The sequence below is a fragment of the Rhea pennata genome, chromosome 9, assembly GCF_028389875.1.
Source record: "Rhea pennata isolate bPtePen1 chromosome 9, bPtePen1.pri, whole genome shotgun sequence".
NCBI lineage: Eukaryota > Metazoa > Chordata > Aves > Rheiformes > Rheidae > Rhea > Rhea pennata.
In genome coordinates, this window is record NC_084671.1 from 14,759,364 (window position 1) to 14,778,230 (window position 18,867).

General features: G+C 54.9%; 2 protein-coding genes across 2 annotated transcripts; both read right to left on the reverse strand.

The window, feature by feature from the left end:
• Positions 1-116: 116 nt before the first annotated feature.
• LOC134144339 (leucine-rich repeat-containing protein 15-like) lies at positions 117-5,861 on the reverse strand. Its single transcript, XM_062583151.1, has 2 exons — positions 5,686-5,861; positions 117-3,406 (listed from the first exon to the last, which is right to left on the reverse strand). Exon 2 carries the CDS (start codon positions 3,399-3,401, stop codon positions 1,665-1,667), a length of 1,737 nt encoding a protein of 578 aa, XP_062439135.1. The 5' UTR covers positions 3,402-3,406; positions 5,686-5,861; the 3' UTR covers positions 117-1,664.
• A 9,482-nt stretch (positions 5,862-15,343) lies between these two features.
• GP5 (glycoprotein V platelet) lies at positions 15,344-17,670 on the reverse strand. The gene has a single exon (XM_062582874.1). It carries the CDS (start codon positions 17,650-17,652, stop codon positions 15,733-15,735), a length of 1,920 nt encoding a protein of 639 aa, XP_062438858.1. The 5' UTR covers positions 17,653-17,670; the 3' UTR covers positions 15,344-15,732.
• Positions 17,671-18,867: the final 1,197 nt, after the last annotated feature.

Here is an 18,867-nt window from a genome sequence, read left to right on the forward strand (position 1 = left end):
TTCCTCAAAACAGAAAAATATGATTTAGGAGAGGAAATAATGCAAAGCTCCTGTCTCAGCTGGGTTATTCCAAGGGTACAGGTGACACATAGGAATAAATAAACAATTCTCGGAACTGGAGATGGACAATTGCACTTTAATCAGAGAGGTCACAGAGCAGGTACTGAACAGCACAGACACATTCACATGTTTCCAGGCTATTCTGCAGGTGCGAGTCAGGAGGAATGCACCGGCGGGTGAGCGTGGGGCCTGCTCGCACCAAGGTGGGCACACGGCAGCAGGGAGACCAGCAGGTACAGGGGAGCTCCCCTAGCCCACCGCTCGGACAGCCACAGCGACGTTCCCTAGCGTGGCCCAGCACCATCACAGCACTGCAGGGTCAAATGCAGAAATAAGCTAGACCAGCTCGCAATAGGCTGCAGCCCTGGGATGCCCCAGCAGCCTCCTTTACCAGGACACAAGTACAGGGAGTCTCTCCCAGCCCCAGGGAGAGGGGCCTATGTGGGGGAAGGGGTTTTGCAAAATGCTTCCTTGGGTGAGGGCCAGCTGGCATGGCCAGATGCTTGGTCCAGCTCCATGTGTATTTTGTGCTGATCTCCCAATCACTAGCACTTTCCCTGCAGCAGCAGCCTCCTTGCAGCCCCCACCCCCAGCATGCTGTCCCCCACCCCCAGCATGCTGTGAGCCTGAAGGCAGCAACATGGCCTCAGAGAGGCTGGCATCTGCCTACCACAGGGCTTAGGCCTTGGTTTGTAGCTTGGCCAGGGAGGTTGCTGCTATGCCCAGGCCATGCAGACCTCCAGGACAAGAGCCTCCTGTCAGGAGGAGCACGAGTGCATTGAGTTCAGGACATTTCTTGAGATGGGACTGGGGGAAGATGCTGCTCTTCTCAACCCTGCACTGCCTAGAGGCAGGGAGGGCACATCCAGATTACTCTGTGCAGGCTGCAGTAGCACCAAGGAGCATCTCAGGGCCAGGAGCCCAGTCCAGGCAAGGGGACAAGGCACAGACAGCCCTGTCCCAGGGGATTTCCCCCGGATGCCCATAAACTGCAAACCAGCACAAGGACACACAGCTTTGCTTGGGGCAAAGGCCCGTGTTGCACTTCCCAGCACTGCACAACAGTTTAGCACCCTGCATCCCCAGACATGAGGTGGGAGAGGAGCAAAGGTGCAAGGCACCAGGAGGTGAGGCAGGGTAGCAGGCAGTGCCAGGGCAAGCAGCAGGCATTACTCAAAGGGCAACACCAGGCAAAGGACAGGCAAGATCACGCCTCCTCCCTTGCTCTGGAAAGCACCACTCTGGTCAGGCTACAGCTACCTGCTGAGCCCTAGGCAGTCCCTGACCTGTGCAGCTGAGGCACCACACAGCACATGATGGGCCCCAGGAATACCCTGGGGTGCAGGGGAATGTGCACAAAGGACATGCTGGAGGCAAGGGGCTGGAAAGGAGCAAAGGTGACCATGGGGTTTCACCTCCCTGCAGAAGAGGGCCTGCACAAGGCAAAGCAGAGCAGCGCAGGGGACGCGGAGTGATGCTGGCCCATCCAACTTGTCCACTGCAGCTGACAATGTCACTGTCAGGTGTCCCAGCCCTGGGCAGGGGCTGCACCAAGGGGCTTTATCACCAAGACCACTCCCCCAAGGGTTTGCTGGCCGCTACACTCAGGCTTCATTGGGGGCCTTCATCCTCATGAGCACGACGTGGCTCTTCTTCCTACAGCTGTAGGCCACCAGCGCTACGAGGGCACAGAGCAGGGCTACGCACACCAGCACAATGACTGCCACCACCACCCCACTCTGTGCCCGTGTCAGGCCCCACTGCCCCTTCTCCTCCTCCTCTGTGAGACCAGGGGCAGTCGGCAGCCCCGTGGGGTGCCCCATCGCTGTGGCCCCAGGGGCCAGCTCGGAGGGATGTGCAGAGAGCGAGGTGCTGGGACGTGAGGTGGCCGTGAAGTGCTCTGGCTCGGCTGTTGCGGGCAGCCCGTTGGAGAGCAGCTGGTCGCGCCGCAGTCCCACAATGGGAGCGCCCCGCAGGAGCAGCGGCAGGGCGCACACGGGGGGGATCTCGCCCACCTTCTGCTGGTTGGCCTCGAGCCAGGTCTTGAGAGAGAGGATCTTCTCGTCGCAGTGCCAGGAGTTGTTGTGCAGCCTAACCTCCTGCAGGGTGGACAGTGGGGCGAAGACACCCGCTGGCAGGTACTCAAGGACGTTGCCCTGCAGCTGCACCTTCCTCAGCACTGGAGTGGCTCCAAAGAGACCCTGTGGCAGCACCCGCAGCCGGTTGTTGTGCAGCGAGATGTTCTGCAGTTTGGTAAGCCCACGGAAAGCCTCAGCATCCAGGCGCTGCAGTGCATTGGAGTGCAGTGACAGCTCCAGCAGCTCGCCGAGGCCTTGGAAAGAGCCAGCCGAGACCGAGCGCAGCTGGTTCTTGCTCAGTACCAGGAGCTGCAGCTGGGTGAGGTTGCTGAAGACACCCTCAGGGAGGCCAGTGAGCTCATTGTCATACAGCCACAGTTCCTTCAGGTTAGGCATGGGCCCAAAGGCACCAGGTGCAATTTCCTGCAACCGGTTGACATGTAGGGTGATCTTGGAGAGAGCACGTAAGGGCAGGAAGACACCACTGGGCAGAGCAGTGATGAGGTTGTTGGAGAGATACAGCTTCTGGAGGCGCTCGTTGTGCACGAAGAGCTCTGGTGACAGTGTCTGCAGCTGATTCTGGTGCAGCCCCAACTCCTCCAGCTCCGGCAGCCCATCAAAGGCACCTGCAGGGATCTGCCGGAGCCGGTTCTCATAGAGCCGCAGCACCTGGAGCCGCGTCAGCCTCTCAAAGGCCTGGGGCGGTAGATGCTCAATGTTGTTCCTGGCCAGGTTCAGTTTGGTGAGGCTGGTGAGTGGGTCAAAGACCCCCTCCGTTAGCTCATGCAGGTTGTTGCCATGCAGCTGCAGCTCTTTGAGGTTGCTCAGCTGGGCAAAGTGGGAGGGCTCAACATGGAAGAGCTGATTGCTGGACAGGAGCAGTGACTCCAGTTGGCCCAAAGGCTCGAACACTTCCACGGGCAGCTCCTGCAGCTTGTTGCTGGCCAGGCTGAGGTAGCGCAGAGAGGGCAAGTACTGGAAGGCTCTAGGGCTGATGCGCGACAGGTCGTTCTTCTCAATGCGCAGCCCAATCAGCATGGAAGCGTTGCCGAAGGACGCGGCACCCAGCTCTGTGATGTGTGTGTTGATGATCTGCAGGGTCATGGTGTTTTCGGGGATGGGGCTGGGAACAGTGGCAATGTTGGCACCAGAGCACTCCACTTGGGCGGTGCGGACACACTGGCACTGCTCTGGGCACTGGGCACGGGCGACACAGGCCACATGTAAGCCCATGAGCAGCAGGACCCAGCCACTCTTCTCCATATTTCCTGTAGGGAAAGCAAAGGGGAGCTCAGCACTGGCCTCTCCCAGGGCATTGCAGCCTCCTGCGCCATCAGTCACCCTACAACATCTTCCAAACTGATGGGTTCAGCCAGCCCCTTTGAGCTTTGCCAAGAAGGGCCGAAGGAGAAAGGTGTGGGAAGAGGCATGGCCTTACTTTCAGGAGGAGAACTGAGGTGCACCCCAGCCCCACTGCACACGCAGCTGTACCTGGTCCCACGGGAGGGGGGCGAGGTGTGGGACACGCTCAGGACAAGACTTGTTGGGTTCAGGGATGAGCATTTGTGCACAGCAGCTCGTGCTAAATGCTGAGGCTCATCCCACTGCCCAAAGACTGCTGTCAGGGACAGGGTCTGCTCTTCTCCCTGAAAAGAGCCACGGAGGCCACGGGAGCTGCTGCACTCCCCCCCTCCGGCATTGCAGCCCAGGAGGGCACGCAAGGCTCGGGGAAGGCGCTTCCCAGCCCGTGCAGGGCAGGAGCGCGGAGCGGGAGAGCGCCGGGGCTCTCGGCGCCTCGCTGCCACGCCGCAGCTATTAGCGGCATCTTTGGCATCTCCGAGCAGGGCTGCGACTCCCTTCGCTCCGCCGGAGCCCACTGCGGCCGGCAGTGCGGTTTCCTGTTTTGCAGCGCAGCATCGTTTGCTGTAACGACCGGGGCTCACCTCCCTGCGTCGCCCAGGAGGAAAGCTGGAAAACTTCAAACCAGCGCCTACCAGAGTCAACCCGGGGCGTGAAAGCCGAGCGGGTCCCGGGGGGCCGGGGGGGGGGGGCAGGAAGCTGCCGTAAGGCACCTTCCAGGCACGGCGGTGAACCGCTCCGCACTCCTGTCCTGGAGCCAAGAGCAGCGCTGGCAGCCACTCCCTGGACGTGTTTTCACCGCAGCATTGCAGAAGCGTTTCTCAGCCACTACCCCCAGGTCGAGACGGGGCTCGGGGTGGCCGGCCGGCCAGCGGGCACCCCATCGAGAAGGCGCCCGTGGGGCAGCAGCATGCGGCCGGGGCGGTGAGGCCAGTGCAGGCAGGGGCCACCGGTACCGCCCGTGAGACGTGGCCAGGGTCTTGCGGGCCAGGGGGCGAGCGGCACCCGCAGCACCAGCCACCGCCCTGCACGCCCGTGGCTGCCACCGGCGCCGGCCTGGGTGCCCGTCACAGGCGCTGTCGCCCTGGGGCCAGGCTACAGGCGAGTGCCAAGAGGGGCATCCTGCTTGTGTGGCCAAAATCAGCTGGGGCCAAGACAGCCCCCCCTGCCACGACTGCTGCCACCTCATCCGCCAGGGCAGGGAGGATCCAATTTTGGTGCCTTTCCCCGGCTCCCTGGGGACTGGCCACAGCCCTGTGGCGGGCAAGGGCTTTACATAGAAGTCCTCCATCACCCACAGCCACGGGCATCACCTATTTCGGCTCCTCAGGGGGTGGTCCCCTCCCTCCTCTGATCTGGGAGCTTCCCCCTCTCTGCAGATCATAGCAACAGCCTCATGCCGGGGTGGCAACTTCGTGGGGCACAAGGGAGGGCAAAAACCTGCTGCTCTCCAGGCACCAAGGACGGGCAAGTCTGGGAGCACGAGATACCCGGGCACAGCAGCCCTGCGGGGGGAGGGTGCAGGGGGCTGCAAGGGCACGGCCCCCTCCTGCGAGCCCCAAGCTCCTGCTAGGGAAAATCCTGGCTTCCTAGAGGAAAGGGACAGCCCTCCTAAAGCCAGCAGAGTTTGTTTTACATATGGAAACAATCTGCATCCGAGAACAGTTCTGTTTATAGCAAGCAATTTATAAATTGCACTGAATGCCTTGCACATCAAAAGCCCTGCTCATGTCACTCCCTGTTAAGTGAGCTTAGAGAGCATCCAAGCTGGAGCGCAGCTCAGGAAAGGCAGCTGAAAACAATTTATCTTTTCTTTTTCTTTTCTTTTTTTTTTTTTCTTCTTCTAGGGGCAAAAACTTACAGAGAGGCTGAATATTCTCTACCATTCAACTCATACATCTCAGCATCCAACTGTTCCTAAGCTTAACTCATAAGGAAAACATAGGAGGAAAAAGCAAAATCTAAGGAGCGGGGTATTTTTTACAGTACTTCACCTATGCAAATATTTCAGCTGCCACAAAGCCCCAAAAGACTTTTTTGGGGAGGGAAGCCAAACAAGCCTCCACAAGCCAAACGCCTCCCTCCGATCACGGCAGCAGGGACACCGAGCACGCAACGTCCCGCAGCCCGGCTGCGACCCCTCCGAGCTGGGGCCGTCCGCGGAGCCCGGAGCGGAGCGGAGACTTACCCGCCGGCGCGTCCCGCGGCCGAGAGCTCGCAGCGAGCGGCGCTCTGCTCTGGCGAGTGAGCCGAGTGCGGTTCGCACTTCCCCTCCCAGTATATAACCCGTCCAAATCAATGAATCAGCACGGGGGCAGCGTCGGGGTTACGGAAATCACGGCAGCAGAGCTGCTTCCAACTCGTGTTTCCTCAGCAAACAGAGCGGTTGTCTCAAAGACGGCGCTTTCCGTTCGGCCCTCGCGAAGCCCAGCGCCTCGGTTTTGGGGAGAGAACCACCGCGCTGGGCGCGGAGGGCTCCCGGCGCCGCCGGCGGGACGCGGCCGCGCGCCCCGCCGCCCTGGCCGTGCCCCGCGGGCGCGATCGCGCCCTTCGCCGCCGCGCGCCGCGGGCTGCTCGCTTTGCACGCCGCAGCCCTGGGGTGAGGTTGCCGCTGCCGCCAGCCTAGAGAGGCGCCGGCTCGCGCCCGCGGCCGGCCCCCCGGCTCCGGCCGGGAGCTGCTGGGCTTCCCGCGGCATCCGACACATCGCGCCCGACCCTGCTTGCTAGGCACAGCGAGCAGGAGGGGAAACCCAGGCTGCGGAGAGCGCTGCCCAAGGCCGACGATGGCTGGGAAAACTGGGGCTCCGACATCCCGTTCCTGGGGCAGTCCCGGGCCCGGCTGAGCGTCCGTGGGCAGCAGTGAAGCTCAGCACCGAGCCCTTCCTGCTTCCTTCCCCGGCGCGCCGGCACGGCTCTCCGTGCGGCTGGCGGCAGGGGACGGCGCTGGACTGGAAACCTGGGGGGCAGCGGGCAGAAGGCAGCAGGGCTGCAGAAGCGCCCCGGGGCTCTTACGGGCAGCGGTGCAGGCGGGGAGCCCAGGCCCTGCGCCACGCCGAGCCTGCGTGCCCCACGAGGAGGCGGGCACGGGGCTGCAGCCCTGGCGTGGCTGGTGGAGCCTCCCGCCTCGGAGAGCCCTCCAGAAAGCCGCTGCTTTCCCGCGAGGGCGGAGGAGCCGGGGAGCCAGGATGGGGCACTCGGAGCCGTGTGCAGGCAGGGCCGGGGCGCGGGCAGCCCCGCTGCAGCCGGGAGCAGCTGCCTGGGGAGGTAGTGTGGGAAAGCCGGGGTGCCGGGGCCCTGCCCGGCCTTTCCCGAGCCGCCAGCGCTGCGCTAGCTGCTGGACTTGCTCCACGCATCTACTCCCAGTTCAGCCCATTCGTGTTTCCGATGCCTGCAGTGGCCGCGGCCCAGGTCCAGGTCCCGAGCTGCCGGAGACAAGGCCACCGCGGCGCAGGGTCCGCGCACGCCCCTCCGCATGGCCAGGACCCCCTTCCCGAGCCAGCGAGGGAGCGTGGGGACTGGAGCGCCCTGCCGTGCCGGCCCGTCCGGACGCACCGGCTCCCGGAGCAACGCCGGGGGCCTCGGGCTCCGAGAAGTGGCACTTTGCCGATGCCGCCCACCAGTCCTTTAGCTCACGGGAGAGATTTTTCCCAAGCCACTGTTCCCAAAATAACCTCCCCGCTTCCCCGGCGGCGCTGCGGCTGGGGTCAGGCCGGGGGCTCGGGAGCTGCCGGGCTCCCCGCAGCCCCAGCCCTGCCTCGTCGCGCCCTTATCTGCCGGCCGCGTCTGCCCGCGGCGAGCGCGGCGCTGCTGGGCTCCCGGGCGGCTCTGACTCATCCCAGAAGCGCACACAGCTTTCCAGCGCGGCGCCGCAGAAGTCAAAACCCGGCGCTCCTTAGAAACCGCCACCCGAAACCCAGCCGACGGAGGAACGTCGGACTCGGCTTCTGCCGAGCAGCACTGCCCCAGGAGCAGCGCTGAGCCCCCACGAGCACAGCCCCCGGGCGATGCCCAGGTTACCCGCTTCCCCTCCAAACGCCGCAGGTGCCAGGCGATCCCGGCGCCCTGCTGCGGCGCTGCCCCGCACAGCCCCGCGAGCCCAGGGGCGGCCACCGGCCCCAGAGCTACCCAAGGAGGCTTCCCGGAGCTCGCCTTTAGGGGCTCCCCCCGGGTTTGCCCTGCGGCTCCGACTCCCGCTCCTCCAGCGGGCCCTCGGGGCTGAGCCCCCTGCACCCTCGCCGGGAGGGGACGGCGGAGCCCCCTCCGCCGCGCCAGGGTCCGCTCCGATAGAGGCGCCCTGGAGCGGCAAAGCCTCCGGTCACGGCCGTGCGTCCCCGCGCTGCCAGCCCGGCCGGGCTGCGGCACATCCCGGGCCTCGGAGGCAGCGCCAGGCACGGACATAACAGCACCCGGGGAAGCAGGTTACAGAGCACCGGTGCAGGGCTGGCGGGTGCCAATTCTTCCTGGCCGCTCCCTGCTGTGCAGATGCTGAGCTCAGAGTCACCGCAAAACCCAGGTTTCGCTCCGCCAGAGTAACCTGCCGCCTCCCAGGGAGGGTTGTGGACGTCCTGGCTAGTGCCGAAGGCAGCAGGACACGACGCTTCCCGCGACAGCCTTGCTGCCGGCAAGCCCAGCTCTGGCCGGGGTAGGTGTCATTGCCCTGGGAGCCCCCGGGGGTTTCTGCTGCTGGGTGTCGCTGAGCCCACGTGAGGCAATACCAGTTGGGGTCCCATGGCAAGTGGTCCACAACTAACTTGGTCCCTTGGGCTTTGAAGCTGCCTCACATCACCCTGCCTGGGGCCCTTGACCCCTGTGAAGGCCAGCAAGCAGGCAACCCTCACCCGTGCTCACCAGACCACATGGTTTTAGTGCAACCTGGGATCCCAGCCCCAGTGAGGCTTCTTTCTATCCTGGGACCTGTTGCACAAGCCCTGGTGCTCACCCTGAAACACCACTGCTCTGCAAGGTCCCAGACCCATCTCCTCCCACAGCAGCAGGGTTTCAGCACAATTAGGGACCGTCCACTTAAGCAGATGCAATGGGGCTCACCCCAGACGACACCCTAAGCAGTCTGGCAGCCCAAGATGTCCACTGCTCCAGGTACCCTCTGCCCTCTGAGCCCCAGCAGTGGAGAATCACCCTCCTCTGGGGAGGTCTGTCTCGCTCCCAGGTGGGAGAACAGTCCCCACGTCCATCCACGCTGGCAGGTTTCCAGCACATTCAGACAGCCGGCGCTGTGAGCATGGCCAAGCAGGACTGCTCTGAATCACCAAGAGACTCACAACTGTTTGGAAAAATCCAAGTAATCGCTAAAATTAGCAGCTTGTGGGCTTGGCCTGAAGAGACCATTACTCATCTGCCAAACAGCCAAGAGCGCTCACCCGTACAGCGCTGCTGCACAGGGGCAGCAGTCAGGTCCACCAACCCCGGGGCCAGGCTGGTGAGCACAAGTTGCCACTGCACCCCATTGGGGAGCCAGGGACCACAACAGCCTCCACAGCCCCAAGCACTTGCTGCTGCTCCAATGGGCAACGCATGCCCCAGGAGCAGCACGGCCTGCCCACAGCTTGTCCCACACTCAGCAGGCTTTTCCTTGGTTCCCCGAGGACAGCTCAGGGTCCCCAGTGATGCCTTGCGCCTTGCACACAGGTAGAAGAGGAACAGCGGCCCTAAGGCACACAGCATGGACACCCTTATCCGCGGCTTTGAGGAACTCTGTGACAACTGGGCCAGGCTGCTGCAGATGAGCATGTCAGGCTGTGGAGCAGAGGGACACAGCGATGCTTTCCAAGGGGCTCCCTGCAAACCAGCCCGAGGAGCCAGACAAGCCTCCCACCCCTGCTCCAAACCCCATGCGCAGTTTCTTACCTGTCTTCCTGGAGATGAACGCAGAGCAGGAGTTCAGACAAGTCCTGGCCCAGCCAGCCTCCCTGAAAGCCGGGCAGAGCACTCTGCTTGGGACTGTGGTCAGCCATGTGTTGAGTGAGGCACTTTAGAAGAAAACTGGACACCAGTGTGAAATTTTGCCCACCTGAGCACCTCATGCACCAGCAGGGACAAGAGCACCTCCTCTAGCTGCTCTTGGTCCCAGGGAGCAAATAAAGGGTACAGGAGCTGCAGTGAAAACAGCTCAGCTGTTTCTTTCATCATTGCCCTCTGCTCTCCAGCACATCTCCAGCTCCCAGGATAGATTCACACCTCTGGAAGGCCAGGGCATGCAGGCTGGGGGAAGACATTTCCATTACAGGCCCCATTACTCTCTGCATTGCAGGACTGGGACACCCCAGTGGTTTGGCACTCTTGCAAATTGCCTGTTACAAGAAAGCCCCTTCCTCCCTCAAGTGCTTGCAGAGACCAGCTGGCCCCAGGCATCAGGCCAAACTTTGATCTCCTCCAGAGTGAGGAGGAGGACTTGGTGCTGGGCAATAAGCCAGTGACAGAAGAGAGGGTCCCCTTGGTGCTCCAGTCCATAGCCAGTGTCCTGCAGGACATCTCCATGCTTGAGCTGCACAGCAGTATGGTGCAGGAAAGACTCACATCAGTGTTGTGGGGTAAAGTTAATAGATGCATGAGAGGTGCCCTGCAAATTGGTGCTGAGACCTTCCCCATGATCCATCTCCATGTGACAGATGCATCAGATGTCCCTTTCCCAACGCACACTCACTCACAACCTTCTTAGGAACCCACACCAGAGCCATGGCACTCTCCACAGGTCACGTGGCAAAAGATGAGAATTCAACAAAACTGCTCCAGAGAACACCAGCTAGGAGCTTTGGGAATGGAGAAGCATTTGTGGGTTCTGCAGGAGGGACAGCAGTGAAGAAGCAGAGCCATGCTGCAACCACTGCTCAGACTAACACTTCATCGTCAGCCTGTTCTCCATCCAAGCATCAGGGCGAGAGCCATCAACAAACCGCTGCCTAAACAGCATTTAGGAATGTTAGCAGCAGCAGGGCCCTGGTGTTCACACGGCAAGCAGGACAGCAGCAGAGTCCTGGCCCTGAGCCCCACGCGATAGCGGTGGCAAGGCAGGGGCTTGGCGAGGGCCCAGGGCAGCGCTAGCGTGGAAGGAATGTAGGACTTCCGGCCAAGTCCTCCGGAGAGATAATCCAAAGCGGAAAGAACTTGTCCGATGGCGGCGTGGCTGCTGTGAGAGGGTGGGGAAGAAGGGAAGGATTGGTTGGAGCAGGAGGTGATGGTGGGGGCCTATGCTGCTCATGCAAGGAGAATGGAGATGTTTGCTGGATGATTGAGAGCCTGGGGAGCCATTCCAGATCAGCTTCTCCCCATTCTCCCAAGCAGGGCTTGTAAAACAGCCATTAGTGTCACTTATCCCTGCCACAAGGGGTCAGGGAGTGCTCCAGGCACCCAACACACCATGTAAGAACATACCCCACTTCTCCCCACCACCCAGGGAAGAAGGTAGGAGGCTGCACAGCAAGCCGGGGCCAAGCGTTGAGCCATTGCCAGCAATCACTGGCTCCTTGCCCTGGGCTTTTTTCATCTAGAGAAAAACAAAGGCCCAGCTGGAGATCTGGCACTCAGAGAAACATGACAGTCAAGTCTGCAGAAGAGGGGCCAAGCCTGGTGGTGAGATGGTGCTGGATACAACCAGAGCAGCAGCACCCACCCCCACCCCCAATAAAACAGTATTACCAGGACTGCAGCAGCACACAGCTCTCACACAGCACAACTCAGTCAAGAAGCTCTGCAAAGGTTCATCTGCTTGTGAAAACCTGGGAGAGAAGGGGATTTGAACCCATACTTCAGCTAAGAAAATGGAGGCTTAGCTCACCTCCACAGCTTGCCTCAACTCTGGTGGGACGGAGGAAGGGAAAAGCAGAAGTTTCAGACTTCTTGATCATCAGCTTCAGTTTATACACACCAGCCCTGCCCTATGGATACAAGCCTTTGGCAGCACCTCCTCCTCAGCTATTCCGTAATCCCTAGGAAATACCATGCTCCAATATCACTGCTGCTGAATCAGCTTCCCCAGGCAAGATGTTCTGGTCCAAGACCCAGAGCAGAAGCAAGGCCAATTCTCAGTAATGTCAGTCAGAGAACCGCAGAGCTCCTGCCTCACTGTCAGCTTTTGCACACACTCCTGAAACGTGGAGCTTTTGCTGGGTGTCTTCTTAGCTGATGACTCAAGCATAACTGCAGTGGCAGTGGCACAAACTACCCAGCTTCTCTTCACTCATCACTGTGGCAGGGAAGAGCAGGAGCTGAGATACAGACTCCAGCCTTACTGCTGCGAGCTGGAGGGCTGGATAGAAGTCAAACTAGGCCTGGCTGTATTATAGACAAGCACTTCAGGACACACAAAGGTATCAGTCCGTACCCACAAGTGGTCCATATTGCCACCTCCAAACAAGGAATGCAATAGCAGAAGGACAAATGCACTAGCTCACCTCTGCAAGCAGAGGCAAAGGATCAAGGACCCCAAATGGCTACTGATCTCCCACAGCAGATGTGAGATGGGAAGAGCAGAAATGCCAGGAGACACAATCAAAGCACGTCTGTGCTGCTGGCTTGGAAAGGAGCACAACCATGTGCTACAGCAGCCAGGAGAAGGGGCAGACAACTGTTGGCACAGCCAGGAGAGCAAAGGCAAGAGTTAATCCGCCCACTGCTGCTGCAGGCTGTTGGAAGGAACTTAGCGCACTCAGTACTGACAAGCAAAGGAGATCAGCACCTGCAATGACATCGTGCTACAAGCATGCTGCGAAGTCCTGCTGCCTCAGCACAACAGGTCAGAGCTCCCTCAGCTCCAGGATTTCTTAAAGCAGAGAGCAGGAGCGTCTGCCACAGAAACATGTGTTTTTGGAAACGGACTCAGAGAAGACCCTTGGATAAGCTATGTTAGAGATGCTGCTGCAAGCACTCCTGACAAGGACACCATCCCAGAGGCATTTCCTGAACTCTGAAGTCTGATTAACATGCACTTCTGTTAAACAAGGTTCTATGTCTTGGGTCTGTACAGCAGCCAAGGGTGTGGAGCTAAGATCTCCGAGACACAGAGCAGAGATGTTTTGCATCCACCCTTTCCCAGCCTGCGAGAAGCTCAGCAGCAGGGCTTTCCCCATGGGCCAGGGATTGGATATCTCCAACCTTTCCCAGCCTGCAGGTCACTCCAAGTTCTGGGCCTAGTGGCCCAGGATGGACTTAGCTCATAGAGGCACGGGTAGCCCGGTCCAGGGAAAACCTTGCCAAGGCAACAGAGGGGAGCCAACTGCAGGAAAACCACACCTTGAAAAAGCCAGCAAGGCTCAGCCCTTGGGACTCCACTTTTGACCTTGCACACGTTCATCTGAGAAAGGCAAATTTGACAAGCAAAGCAATGCTTCCCTCTGAGAAAGAATCCAAGACGCAATTGCGCTTACTCGAGCAGCACTCGCTGCTGCCTCCTGTCCTGCTCGTGAGCTGTCACGTTGACCCAGAAGACAGTCTCTTCTCCGGGCTGAGTGGGAATGGGATACAGGTATATTCCTGGATTTCTCAAGCCAGAGGAGTTTTCCAAGAAGGGCTCAGCTATGCCAGGCAACAAGTAATGAGTCAGCCGAAACGAAACATGACATCCCAGTCATGGGGAGAGGAAGAGTTAGTAAAACACCTCAAGCCCTTGTTGCTCCAGCCTTTTGTTCTCCCCTGACTTCACTTCCTCTGTCTGGCTCAGGAGCTGGGAAAGCCCGATGACAGCATGTAAAGACTAATCATCCTCCTCTTCGCACTTGACTGTACACAGCCGTATGCCAAAGCCCCCACCTGCCAAAGTCCGGTGAGTGCAGCAAATGAGCCAGAGAAGTGCCGAGAGGGAGCTGGCCTGCCTGCAGGGCCAGGGCAGCCAAACAGAGCTGCAGGAAGAGAGCAGCTTCTGCTCATCTGCTGTTCTTGGTGCCAGCTGGGGACACCTCTTGCATAGGTCAGTCACGCAGAGTATCTGTTATATATGGATACAGGGATAGCTTTTGCTTTTTTTAAAAAAAGAAATCTGTCAGTTTGTGTCCAAGTCCCTTTGGATGCAAGAGCATTCTCCAGTACCTCACTAAGCAAAACAGTAACCAGCACAGAGTTTGTAAAACGATTTCCGCATGAGTCTGGATTATGCTGATTTCCTGCCTGCTGTAGGCAAGCATATGTGGTGCTGATATGACCAAAACTAGAGTTGGCAGAACACCATATGGGCATTACGTTTGTCCAAGAACCTAAATTTATACCAATTACCTATTTTTAAGTGCTTGCATGCAACAGCCTAGAGAAAAAAATAAAAACACCAGGAAAGCTACATGTTATCTTTGTTTTTCTCTCATTTAAATGGATTACAACAAACATTCTGGTGCTTGCTTGTGAACCCAGTCCCAGTTTGCTTCTCACTAGACGTAGTAAGCCCCAGTTCTGCTTTAGAGATGGTTCTATTACCAGACTTGCTAAACTTTGGTAAAATTCACAAGCAAGATGATGGTTATTTAACATAACAGAAGCACATTGCCTCTTTCTGTAGGCTAGAAAAGAAATTCAGATCCAGCAGCAGAGTACTGTGAGGCAAAGCAGTCAGTAATTTTTTCTCATTGCCTAGAGCAGCAAACAACAGGGAGACACAGCTATTGCTACAAACTCGCAGTAAATGCAACTTCTTTCATCTCAGGCTTGTAAAGTGCCATTTCAAGATCCAGGAAAGATCTCTCTGCAGTTAGAAGCCAGTAGGACAGCCTCACTCAGAAGGACCATCTTGGCTCCTAGAGTGTAGGCTTTCATGCCCTAGCAGCCACATCCTAGGAAACTACATCCAGGAGCTCCTTAATCCAGCCCTATCTTCTGAGCACAGGAGCAGAGCTTGTAAGTACAAAACAGGTCACATTAAAAACTAATAATTAAACTCCAAAGCTATCAAGAGTATAGACAGTCTGACAGCCTCCCCATCTACTTTCACACTAAAATATTCATATCATTCAATATATTCATAGCATTTCAATAAGATGACCAAATCCCTCAGTATTGCCCTCTAAAACTGCCTTTGCACATTAACAATTCGAGGGGCTGGAAGTCAGGGATTACACCACGCAACAGGACAACGTAAAAACTACCGAGGCAGAAAGCAACTAATATGCCCTTCTCCTTCCTGTGCTTTGGGTAACTCTAAGCATAGGTCCGCTCTGCCTTTCCATAAAGCCAAACCCACAGCTACTGCAAACCAAAATCTGAAACCGAGCTATCCATGTTCCCTCACCAACTTAAGAATCGGGGTGACACTTCAGGGCCCTCAGGTCAGGCAGGCTCCCTGCCGTTTGAGCTTTGCTAGCTTTGCTAGCTTTTTTGCTGAGCTTTGCCTAGCCATGCCCAGAAGAAACCAGCCCTTCCTCCCCCAGCCCTCTCGATACGAACCCCCCAGCCACCAGCGCCGCCCGCCAAGGAGCGCCCCGCTGCGCCCCGCGCCCCTTCCTGCGGGCTGAGCTCCAGGCCTGGGTGCGTGCCCAGCACTCCAGTTTCGTGACTCACTGCAACATGCACTGCGAGACACCGTGCTTGGCAGACCGCTATTCAAAAATCTAAAGATGAAAGAATATTTACTTGAAATTCACATTTGTAGTAATGTTACAAAGCTTCAGGGAAAAACTAGAAAGAAAATACATTAAGATTAGATAAGAAGCTGAGATTAAAAGTGTAGCTATCTCTGGTTAAACTGGAGGAAGCTGCTGTTAAGTTTAAACAGTTTTCCTTTGGATATGGTAAATACCATCTTCTTCCTCCCATGCCCTGGAAAGCACGTAGAGCACTATAGGCAACCTTTAAATAATGGTTGAAATCCATCAGTGTTTCCTGCCTCTGCTTCCCTACTTAGCTGCCATTTTTGCTCCCAAAGAGCGCCCAGTAGAGCACGCAGGTAATTCAGAAGTGCCCTCTCTCTTTCAGCAGCCTGAGCACAACAGGAAGCAGCGCTTTATATACGGCACTCACCAGGAACGCAACTCCGAACTGTGCGGAGAGGTGACCACAGATTTCCTTCCAGCTCTCCCTCTCCCTTGCACGGGGTATCGCAACAATATACAGTGATTACAATCACTTTTGGCAAACACTGTAAGTTACATTACAGCATATTGAAAATGTGCTTTTAAGACAAGGGATTTATGGTTCTAGCTATGTAAGATTTGTAATCCACATCTGAATCAAGTAGGAACCACCCAAATGCAAGAACTGCATCCAAAACAGTGTTTACAATCCCTTTCTTGGCTGATATTCTCTACTTTTTAATAATTTTTATCAGAACAACAGGCTGAGCAGGAGTATCTTTACAGTGTAAGAATTGCCTAGTTTTACACATCACATACAGAGTGGTCACAACGGTTGCAATTTGGACTGCTAAAATCAAACTATGAAGACACAAGAAGAACTGACAATAAGCAACTCTAGTATTAAAATATGGCTCAGTACTCATGCGGGCTGGCAGCTCCTCCCACCAGGCAAAAGCAGTTAAATCTGTTCCTCTTACACTGCCGGTTTCTACTATGATGCTGGGAGAATTTTGTGTTGGAGTATCTGAGAAATGAGACTGTCCAACACCCTGAACATGTGAATAAGTAAAACCTAGAGTTGCAAGAGGCGTTGATGTGGGTGCATAAGTATCTGTGCTAGGCACTGTTGTTACGGTGGTTGCCAAAGTTGATTTCCGTTGTTCTGTCACCAGGGAAGTTGAAATTTGGGAATGAGCTGAGCTCCTGAGTGTCTGGTATATAGTGGCTGTGGTTGGCTGGCAGTTCACGTGATAAGTTAGAGCCACAAGAGAGATGTTCTTCAGTGCCAGTGGGCTGTCACACATTAGAGAATGTGCTTTTCTTACTATATCAATGCTCTTTTGGAGCCATTCCTGGAAGCCAAGAATTTGGCAATCACATTTCCAAGGGTTGTTGTCAAGGAAGACTTCTTGCAGCTTAGGTAAAGCAGTAAAAAATTCTCCGGGAAGAGACCGCAACTTAGTACTATTGAGGTAAACTTTCTGAAGGTGCTTGAGATTATGAAAGAGGTTACTAGGAAGAAACTCAAGCCTCGAATCAAAAATGGAAATATTCTGCAGCTTTGGAAGGCTAAGGAAGATGCCCTCTGGCAGACTGGAAATATTAGTTGTATGCAGAGACAGGCCTTGCAGTTTGTTCAGGCCACTGAACACGTTCTTCGGAAGAACACTAAGTTCTGGATTAAAACTCAGTACAAGCAGCTCTAAATTTGTCAAGTTACTGAACACAAAATCTGGTAGAGTTGAGAGCTTTGTCTGATACAACCACAGGCTACCAAGACTCTTCATTTCTCCAAATAATAGTTCCGGAAGAGACTTCAGTGGATTTCTGTACAAGGTCAATTTAGACAGGTTATGCAAGTGCAGAAAAAGCCCAGGAGGCAAAAGCTCAAGCTTGTTTCTGGAGAGCGTTAGGATTCTTAGTTTACGAAGACAGTGAAACGCACCAGGGGCAATGGACTGGATGTTATTGGAGTGCAGGAAGAGTTCTAGCAGCTCCTTCTGGCTATCAAACAAACCAGACTCTATTGAAGAGAGCTGGTTAAAATACAGCATCAGCTTCCGAAGTCTGGTCAATGCACTAAATATAGTTCTAGGCAGCGTTGCCAGAGAGTTCCTCGACAAGTTCAGTACTTTGAGTTTGGCAAGTTTCTTTAGCACGCCGCTAGGAAGCGCTGTTAGTTGGTTTTTGTTCAAAAAAAGCTCCTCCAAACTCACCAGTCTGTCAAAGAGATTCTCTTCTATGCATTTCAACCTGTTATTTTCAAGGATCAGCTGCTGAAGGCATTGCATGTCTTCAAACACTTCTGCAGGAAGCTCAACCAGCTTGTTATCTAGCAGTTTGAGGGCTTTTAGCCTACTCAAGCCTTTAAAAGCCATTGGTGAGATCAAAGAGATGTTGTTTGAAGTTAAGATGAGATGCTGCAGCTCCAACATCCTAGAAAAAGCATCCTGCAAGTAGGTTACATTAGTGTTCGTTATGTGAATTTCTGTCATGTTGCAAGGCAGATTTAATGATTCCAGGTCTTTTATATGGGGACCAGAGCAACGAATTCCATTTTTCAAAGAGCAGTCACATTTCTCAGGACAAACAGATGCATCCAGCTGGAGGAAAAGCTTGATCATCACTGACAAAAGAAACACCAACATCCTTGTCGAAACACCAGAAATATTAGCTGTTACAAGAGATAAGAGAGTCAGGGTTTGATTAGAGGCATTTAATAACTTAGCAGAAGCAGACAAAATTTTGTGAATGTATCAAAGAAACTAAATATGTAAGAAATTTGGCTTGAAAGCAAACTTCAAAATCTCTTACTACTGAATGCATTTCTGAGGTTCTCAGTTTGCACTGAGAAGTACAGATAAGGCTCTTTTATAATTCAAGTACTACTTGTTTACATTTGTACTAGTCAACTATAACAAAAGCATATACAAGTCACAAAACCACAACTAAATAGACATAAGGCATATACCTGAAAATAAAATCACTCTGCCACAGTATTCTTTTATTGTGGTTTCTCTAAAATTTAGAATTTTAGACATACAGTTTTAGAGCATTGCTCTTACTGTTTTGATAGAAGTTACAGCATGGGGGAAAAGCTTAACTAGTAGGGGATAAAAGTAGTAACATGCAAAAAATTGGTAATGAGGTAAAAGAAAGTGTCCTAAAACTCCTGTAATATTTTAAGTGGTTGCATAAAATCCAGCACAGTTCTGTTAAACCATTTCTCAGTATTTGCAAGTGATCGCTTCTTGGAATAGCTCAAGAACACACAAAAAGAAACAGGCTATTTTTGATGGAGCCTGAAATAACACACAAGAGCAGCAAAGGGCAGTAGTGAGCCTCTGATAACAAACAATGTCTTGTTTCAACAGCTTAACACAATAATAAATTGTCAGAGGTATTAAAAATATTATGAAATGAGGAGAATAAGACGCTGTAATGTTAGCTAGCAAGCTGTACCAATACAGGACATTAAATCCTTAGATCTGCAAGAAATGTACCACTTGGTCCAAGAGTTGCAGATATTCTGAAACAGAAAAGGAACAGGAAAGCAACCATTAAACTATTGTAGCTATAAAGTCAACACTGAAAAGACCACATCAAACAAATCTTTCCACAGATTAGGAATCCGTCCTTAGTGAAATCAAAAAGACCACGTATATCAGAAACCAGAACCCTGAAAGTCAAGGAAATGGCTGACCAGTAGGAGAAGCAGCAACCTAGACTGGTGTAGACGTAACTGGAATAGGTAAAATTGCCTGTTTCAGGCTTCAGTACTGAGAACACTAGGAAAAAGGGAAGACTCATCCCAACATACCTCTTTCCATTAGCAAGGATGAAATTCTCCCAAATCAACGTGA

Bases quoted from the DNA above. Each gene is read 5' to 3' on its own strand.
- LOC134144339 (XM_062583151.1), bottom strand. From the start codon at position 3,401: ATGGAGAAGAGTGGCTGGGTCCTGCTGCTCATGGGCTTACATGTGGCC.
- GP5 (XM_062582874.1), bottom strand. From the start codon at position 17,652: ATGTTGGTGTTTCTTTTGTCAGTGATGATCAAGCTTTTCCTCCAGCTG.